This window comes from Malaya genurostris, chromosome 3, assembly GCF_030247185.1.
Source record: "Malaya genurostris strain Urasoe2022 chromosome 3, Malgen_1.1, whole genome shotgun sequence".
In the NCBI taxonomy this organism is placed as follows: Eukaryota; Metazoa; Arthropoda; class Insecta; order Diptera; family Culicidae; genus Malaya; species Malaya genurostris.
In genome coordinates, this window is record NC_080572.1 from 97,647,008 (window position 1) to 97,656,531 (window position 9,524).

Below are 9,524 nucleotides of genomic sequence, written 5' to 3' on the forward strand. Positions count from 1 at the left end.
TTACATGCTTTTGCTACTACTTGCTTACATCCTGTAGACATATGAAAATCCAGGTGGTCGCAGCTGATATAGCAGCGCAGTTATAAAGCAATCATGATCATACATATCCACTAGGTTTAGATTTATTTTCAAGCTTGTTTAGAAGGGGTGCATTGTTAACATCATATGAATCTAAAAATTAAAAAAAAAATTAGCAGTAAATTACAAATTATCCCAACTAATTAGCAACTTTTTAGCAATATACTTTTCACTGGGTTTCGATTTGTTTGATGTATTCTCGCAGGCTTCATATGATCGATTTATGATATTTTATCAGTTTTTGACAGCTGTTGTGCGTGGACGTGTTTTATCTTGTCTTCGAATTTCAATTATCTTAAAAAAACTGAAGGCGACCGCTGCGACTTGAACCGAGAATCATTGGATCACAAAGCACACTCGTTAATCAACTGAGTCACTGATGAGTCAAAGACGAAACTTAAACATATTGAAAACGGTTATATGCCCTAGCACAAAATTTAGGTAATTCCTGCTTGAAAGCATGGTTATTTTTGACAGATCGATGGTTATTTTCCGACACTGAAAAAAATCTTGCAAAGAAAATTCTAATATTAATTCTTTAGTCAAAATTATTTCCAGTGCAAAATATACCCAAATAACTTTCCATCCGTCAAACTTTGAAATGGGCCGGAGTTTTAGTTAAATTTAACTACTCGACACAAAATAACCACTCAAGTGTCAGATTTTAACCAGAAGTTAAAATTAACCGCGAAATGGTTCACAGCCTAAGAATCCAACGAAAATGCACAGACTCAGAGTGTGGGTAAAATATTGAGATTCTTTTCAACCAGATATGGGTAGAAGAGATTAACAAGAAGGTTATTTGCTCTTATTTTCTTGTAAACTTCACTAAATTCTAGATAATTTCGACGTAGGACTACGTCTTTCTTTACTATATTCAACTGGATGCATTTTCAAAATTTCACGACACAAAAGTATAACGAAATTACTCATGATTTGATTTCTCAATAACTTTTCCCCTAATTGAGTATTTTCTCTAATTCTTGCTGGTAGTCGTTTGCATTGGAGAAAAAGAAAACAAAAAGTGGACAACGATAGGTAACATTATACAAAATTAGCCGTTCTAATGGCTCTAAATGTTATCTAAAGAACTGTTAAGCTTGCTTCTTTGCAAATCGAAGGTAAAAATAATCAGTTTAGTGCAAATCTTGAATAATTTGGTTACCTTTGTGCTATGCGGAACTATCATTCGAGAAAAATGTTTCGAACAGTGTTTAATATTGTAGAGAATTCTACAAATTGGTTCTCTGAATGCCAAAAATGAATCCCGTACAGCATTTTGTTTATTTGTTTATTTGTTTATTTGTTTGCTTGTTCCATCTGACAATAAAAGTCTTAATGAATATAAAGTTAAGTTATAAAATCGAGGATTGCGACACTTTCTGAACAAACTTATGCGATGATTCACCAAAATCGAATAAATTTTCAACTAGGGAGAAAGTTCGAACACACGCTGCAATAGGTTCGTTGGCTCCAAACGATGTCCGATGGAATCTTCGTTGTAGCAAACCTGTTGATCGTAGAGTTCGTTGTGAAACCCGGAAGTCGATGAGAGACAGGATTTTTGGAGAGTCGATTTCGCCGTTGATAATCTTCGCCACAAACGCAGCTTGTTGAATCTTCCTTCGTCGTTCCAGTGTGTCAAGACCTAACAGGCGACATCGATCAGGGTACGGTGGCAGATCCAAGGGATTTCGCCAGGGAAGGTCTCTTAGCGCAAGCCGAATAAATCTTTTCTGAACACGCTCAATCCGCAAGTTCCAAACGAGTTGATATGGACTCCATACCAAACTGGCATTTTCCAGCAATGGTCGCACTAAGGAACAGTATAACGCCTTCAAACAATGTGGGTCCTTAAAATCTCTGCTGATTTTAGCTACGAATCCGAGTTGTTTCGTTGCCTTAGATATTAAAGCAGAGCGATGCTGATTAAATGTGAGTTTTGCATCCAATACAACACCAAGGTCATTAACACGGTCAACTCTTGTAAGTGTTTGTCCATCAATTTTGTAGTCGAAGATTAATGGACGAAGTATTCGGTGAAATGTAATTACTTGACATTTGGCAATGCTGATCACAAGATGGTTTCGTCGACACCATGCGACAAATTCATCTAGCAGTTCTTGAAGATGGACGCAGTCCTCATAATTACGAATTACTAAGTACAGCTTCAAATCGTCAGCGTAGATCAGCTTGCATCCATAACCAAGCAGCAAAGCGGCATCGTTGAAAAATAGTGCAAACAAAAGGGGACCCATATTACTGCCCTGCGGAACTCCTGATTTATTCGTAAACGGGGATGAAACTGAGGTTCCCATTTGATAGTTTATTTCACTGAAATATTGAGATAAATGATATATTGAAAAATATTAGCAATTGCGTCATCATCCAGCTGCTGGTCGTTCGCATTCGAGCAAAGTACATCGAAATGTTAGCGACGCAGAAAATCAATTAGTCTGCCATTCTAAGGGTTTCCTAGAGGACTATTAGAATTATTTTTCTTTAAAATATGCAAATCGGAAGTAAACATAATCCGTTTGAAAAAAAAAAAAAACTAATGAAATAACAGTATAGTGAACCGTTCGCAGTGCGGACTGCGAATGCAATTAAGACTAACATTCAGTTGCTTTGAGTTCAAGAAAAATGAACCGAGCGGAAGAAAACTCCACAGTGTGGCACCTTTAGGGACTAGAAATGAACCCCAAATAACATTATGACAATTTCATATCGAAGAAATTTTCCCAATGCTTCAATTTTGAAAAAAACCTAATATGGGCGGAACTTAAAGCAGTTATTTTGAAGATATAAAATAAATGTAGCCAATCGTATAGTTTTATCTTTGTAAAAGATTGGTGAAAGCAGGCCGTATTTTGCAGCAAAGTCCAAGGAGAAGCGCGATAACGAAAGTTCGCATAATTCGTCGAGGTCTGCCATGTCCGTTACGGAGCGCATTAAGCGTCACAGAGAGAATAAAATACAAACGCAATCTTTTGAAAGCGAATGGTCCTTTTCAATACTACAAATCTTAAACGGTGAAACGGTATCAAATCAATTGTTATTTATACACATCTCTAATGCAGTCCTTCGCCAATCTCGCGGTTATGTCTCTGGTATTACCTACTCCAAAGTTTTCAAGTTTACCGTGTACGGATATCTTTTTAAGAAGATCTCAAGATCTACCACGTTATTCGCAACATATAGGAATCCCACAACCACAAATCCAGAGGAATACTCGACCGTTACGTTTACGAAAAAAGAGCCCTTTCAGTTTGAATCTTGATCTTGAAGGATTCATGATTAGAAGATCCCGATGTTTTCACTCGACGAACAGTAAATACTTGAACAACACATCAACTACGTTGTTTCGAAAGCTTTTCGCTGCCTCGGACTCGTGACAAGCATGCTTACTATTTGAAATCCTTCATAAAAATGAGTCGATACAACAAAGATTTATTATTTTCGTTATTTACCAGGATTCATTTGTTCCGTTCTATCGAGTTATTAAAGTCACTGATTGGTCCCGAAAAGTTGCAAGTACGACAGGTGTTGTTACTGGTTCAATAAAAATCCTTCCTAATCCACCTAGTGGTGCGATAATGCCTTTCTCTTGCTATTTAAATCGAATCTTTCGAAATCGACTCTTCCACCTCTGAGATTTTGATACATTGAAAAACACTGGGATTTGTCAGTTACGTCATATATAATACTGCATCTCTCGAACCGGAAGTATTCGCCTTAACCCTACAAATTTTATAGACATTGTCAGCATTTAAACACTAATCGAAGTCCATCGCTAATTACGACTTTTTCCTACCTCTCAGGCAATTCTCGAATTCGCTATCGAGAAAATGTCTTACCTTTTGATGTGTTCTAAGTTTGAAGCGATTAATGCGAAAGAAATAAACCGATGACCTGCCAGATCGTGCTGCATACGTTGGAATCAGTTATCAGAAGGAGCAATGTCAGGAGAATACGGCGAGTGTGGCAAAATGTCCCACTTGAACGTTTCCAAATATTTTTTCACGACTTTTGCGACATGAGGCCGAGCGTTGCCATGTAGGAGAATAACTTCATCACGTATTTGCTTGTATTCCGGCCGTTCTTGTCATATTGGATGGCTCAAACACATCAATTGCTATTTATACCGATCGCCCGTTATAGTAGTAGTAGGCCTGGTTGTAGCAGTAGTACACAACACCTTTTCGGTCCCACCAGATGCTCAACATGACCTTCGAACCATGAATATTCGACTTTGATGTTCATGTTGTGGTCGATGGCAACAATTGACAGGGCATAGCGTAGGGTTACAGAGGTATTTTAGCCCGCTTTAGGATTGATTTTTTTTTGGCCCACTTTGTAAAAATATCCACTAAAAGTTGTAATATCTTTGAAAACCCCTTCCGCAATAGATAATTTAATGTGATTAGCTTCAAATTGAGCAACATGGGTTACTTAAGATCGATTAAATCTATAAAATTTGTTAGTTGGGCCAAAATATATGAAGTGTTTCTTTGCTGCCTTTAAATCAGCTGCTCGCAAGTGAAAAATCGCGTTTTAATGTCTCTCGGTTTCAGTTCATGTCAAGTCACCCAACTGCCTTGCTTTTGAATCATTCAAATGGATTTAAACCGTACAACAAAATGCTTGTTGAGTCACTTCAAATGGTTCTGCAAACTTCTCTTGCGTTTGACTCGGATCTTCATCGAGTAATGTCTCCAAATGTTTGCATTCGTTTTTTTTGCTTGAAACGTTGACCCATTCCCTACAGAAATCATCAGTCGGAGCATTACCAGTATTAAAATCCCCAAGTATTTGATTTGTTTCAGCTGCACTGTCTTACTTCTATCTTTTCTTTTATTTTCTTTAAAACAGTACACTAAAACTTCCCACAAATGCTGCTTAGTAAACACAAAATTGCTGATAATTCACACATTGAAAAATAAGTTTTTCTTTAAAAAAAACAACTCGAATCAAATTAAACTGAATATTATTGACAAATGTCTGACCTCTTGGAACTATCGACATCAGCTGTTACTGTTCTATATTCTTAGCAGCCAGAGCCATCTTTTGAAAACGGACCGCACTAATTTGTACTCCCAATAGCAATTTGATCTTCGAACTTGATCAAGGGTCCAATAGTAGCTTTCAAATGAACCTAAGTTTTTTGAAATCGATTAAGCCATCTTCGAGAAAATTGAGCGATAAAAAAATCTTTGAAAAGTGCACATACCTATACAGACATTTTCCGATCTCGTCGAGCTGAGTCGAATGGTATATAACACCGTGGGTTTCCGAAGCTTCGTTAGAAAGTCGGTTTTATTAGCAATTCTATCACCTTTCTATAGAGAACGGTTAATCGTATTTCATCTGGGTTTGACTTTAACCTGCTTCACTTCAAAGCAAACGTAAAGTATTGTGGTATAACATTCCATTGGTGGAATTTAACCATTCTGTTTCAACAGATTTTGCAAACGATTATTAGCGTACATGAATCATTGCATGCTTGGTACTATTATCCTACTCATTCTAAGAATCCTTCCAGTTCGGGACCATTTCGACTTGTTTCAAAAAGCAGGAGTTACGACGTTTGAGCGATCATTCAACAATCATCGCTCGAACGTCGTAACTCTTATAAACATTTGTTTAACACATACTGCAAAAAATCAAATGCTGCAGCTCATTTTTATGTTGCCCGAATCGCGGTTTAGTTAATAACAAATATCAACTAAACATTATAAATACTCTGGTAGAATAATCACACGAGTCGCCATTCTTCCAAGTCCTTCAAAGTCCAAGATCCGAAATTTCCTCTTCTCTGCAACCAGGGAAGGACCCTGTTGATATTAGAGTTTAGAGTTGTCGCAATGCTGTTGCGATATTCAGTCTGGGTTGGAATCATATTAAATACAGAAAAAAAACACTTCTTTTACAACTCTTATTAGTTCATAATGTGACAACACAATGACATAATATTTAAGAATAGTTTTCTGGCAACATGTCCGCTCACTGCAGACCTACCCAGTATACCTGATAATTGATTAAGATGGAGCGGTGATAACCAATATTTTCGTGATCCGAAAAATATTCTGATACACATAGGGACATTGTTTTTCGTCAAGTTAAGTTTTTGCAAAAAACTTCTTAGTCTAGTTTTGAAAACTGATTCGAGAGGCACATCGAAACGATTTGCAGATGTATTTCAAAACAAACAACCCAACTTCAGGTACCATTAGTGGCCCTTACACGATCATTAAAAGTGTCATTACTAAGTAATGACACTTCTGCTCAAACGCTCGTCATTACTGCATTACTGTACATCATTACTTTTTAGCATTACACGTTCATTATTAATGATGAGTATTTGTAACTACTCCAGCAATAGCAATATTTTTATTTTCGTTTAGCTGAAAATAAATTTGATTTGCCATTGAAACGTTAAGGTTAATGAAATATTAACAATTTAAATCTACACTTTGTCATTTTTTCGCGTATAGTTCTAAAGATATTCATCACTTCCACAAAAAAAATAAGAAGAAGAAATAATGTTGGTAATGATGGAAAATCCACAATTCCTTCATTACTGAACTCGTAGACCTTACACGATCATTAAAAGTGCCATTCCTTTTTAGTAATGACACTTTTAATGATCGTGTAAGGGCCGCTATTCGGTCATCGATTAACCTGTACTTACTTGTGATTCGAATTTTTTGAGTTCCACTCCTGCGCGTATGTTCTAATTTATTCATTTTTTCTCCTGTTCCAACGAATGGGTGGCAAATCGGTGCCTCCAGCTCCCAATCACACTTTGCATTTATGGAAACCGCTATCGCAACTATGTGATTTCCCGTATGTTTGCTCTCACGTTCATCTATCACCGATCTTGGTTCTTTCGTTTTCTTGTAGTACACCAAAAAACTTCAGAACGGAATGCGTCAAGCAGCCGATTATTTCATGCCGTCGTGGTATTACAATAACAACACATACCAGTACGCATCAATGTATTTTTCCGACTTTTTAATTCCACTAGCGGTGATGCTGCTATTGCTTGTTAACTGCACTGAAGGTTAACACCTCACAATAATCGATGCCTTTGTTATTTTCGATACTATTGGCGTTTGCACTAATGGGAATAGATTTAACCTATTGAATCTAGGAACTGAGGCCAGAAGTGCGATACCATACACTTTTCACTTCTTCACTACTTTCTGACTTATATTTTTCTTCTCAATTTATGACTTAAACCACACACTCGCACAATTAAAATAAAAAAGTAACACAGTCAAGCGCAAGGGAACAAACACTCTTCGATTCGTATATGGAATTAAACTGCACTCTTGAGGGTGGTTGTGCTACGCGAGGCTACTGATGGCAACTCTGATTCGTAACATCAGTTTCGTGTGACACAACACAGCGTGATTTGTTGATGTTGGGTAATTGCACTGCTGTCCACTGTTGACAACCACCGTAGGTAATTAATAAGATGCTAGTCCGAATTATTACCACGATGACACTAACTATCTTCGTTCACTGCAAAAAGTAATTATTAGAAAATAAAGATTAAGTTTGTTTGAATCGGTAGTTTGTACGGTATTCCTAAGATTGCAAATCGCAAATATTTCAAAATATAGCTAGATACTCATAGAATTTGATAAAACTGTAATGTCAATTCGAATATGTACTAATGAGTTCAAAAACTACATTGAAAAAGTTTCACTTGTTTTTAATTATCAGTAACTTACAAGTATTTTATGGTCGTTAGAAAATATTTTTATGAATATACAAAATGCTAATATTCTTGTTATATGCATTCAAGGTACTACTATATAAATCAAGAGATTGAAATGATAAAAAATTTCGAAAATATCAATGATTTTCTAGGTGCTTGATTCCTGAAGGTCATTCGAAAAACCCTACTTTAATGTAACCTGGTAAATATTGAATGGAATGACACTAGTTTTGGAAGTAAATGAAGGGGATCTGAATCGAAGTCCAACAGGACGTGTAGTCGATCGCAACAGAGTCAACCGAGGAATAAAATTAATGATTGCATCCTACTCACTCTAGCTACCGTTGCTCTGATATTTAGGGTACAATTGTGTGCGTGTAAGTCTCGTTGCTTTCTCATTCGAACACCCTTCTCACACTCATTTGCTAGATCTGCTACAGATCAATTAACATTTTCAGATTCTTTCTGCGTTCTGCTCAAAAGGGCACTTTTTCTTACATCGAGCACATGATTATATCGGTACTAATTACAACGAAAGAATTGAACACTGTTTTCGGCACTACCACGCACTGCAAATCCGATAAAACGCAATGACTGACCGAACGAATTCGGGGAGTAAAAATATTTCTCGACTGCAAAGAATGATGAACACTTCACATTTAAAACGAAACTACCGCGACACCATACAGCTCCTCAAGCTGCCTACGTATAAACGGGACAGTGAATGAAGTTGCACTATCCGAACATACGAAAAATAAACGTGATCCGCAAGGTGGCGTTGAAATCAGAATTGGATTCCGTTCGTCGACTGACAGCTGATACATAATGTAACATATATATCGGTGCTAACATTTTCCTTAAAGCCGGACAACTGTCATTTGTTTGTCGAACAAAATTTCGAGAAAACGATATAAGATTGTTTGATTATAATCCATTTAAGCGTTCCCAAAAAAAACAAACCATTGGTTTTACAAATGGAACAAATAATTCACAATCTGTGGGGTCTGTTGTATTTTTACCTTTCTCTGTAGAAAGATAATATAATCAAATACAAATTTGTATTTGTATTTGATACTATGCTCATAATAATACAACAGCTATCTGGAAATCAAGTCTAAGTCAAATGCTTGGCATTACATTCCTTTTGTGGAATTTGGCCTTTCTGTTTCAACAGACTTCGCAGCCCATTCTTAGTGTACGGAATCATTGCATGGCTAGTACTATGAATCCTACTGACACTAAGAATCCTTCCAGATCGGGGCTCGAACATACGACAACTGGCTTGTAAGACCAGCGTCCTATGCATTGAACCGCCAACCCGGGACATCTGGAAATAGCAGAAATATTTTAAATAAGAGGTTTATCCTTCAAAATAAAAACAACATACTTATATATGTATTTACAGTTAATTTCATTCGCTAATATATATATATACATATATATATATATATATATATATATATATATATATATATATATATATATATATATATATATATATATATATATATATATATATATATATATATATATATATATATATATATATATATATATATATATATATATATATATATATATATATATATATATATATATATATATATATATATATATATATATACATCTATACAAGGGGCAAATCACTTTAAACTCTAGACAATCTCATACTAACAAACTCATTTCATTTCAAAATAATCTTCTCTAATCTCATTTAATC

The 9,524-nt window shown here is 35.9% G+C and overlaps 1 protein-coding gene across 2 annotated transcripts in view; it reads right to left on the minus strand.

Annotated features, from left to right (window-relative positions):
* The window catches only part of LOC131439227 (E3 ubiquitin-protein ligase SMURF2), a 78,758-nt gene extending 70,221 nt beyond the window's left edge, over positions 1-8,537 (minus strand). The window contains exons 1-2 of one of the 2 annotated variants that reach the window (XM_058609992.1): positions 8,303-8,537; positions 6,770-7,605 (exon numbers count right to left, since the gene is read on the minus strand). In XM_058609992.1, coding sequence (XP_058465975.1) covers positions 6,770-6,824 — 55 coding nt within the window. In that variant the 5' untranslated portion in view covers positions 6,825-7,605; positions 8,303-8,537. Of the gene's footprint in view, positions 1-6,769; positions 7,606-8,137 lie in introns of both variants that reach the window. The other variant, XM_058609991.1, reaches the window with a different exon arrangement.
* Between the last annotated feature and the right edge of the window lie 987 nt (positions 8,538-9,524).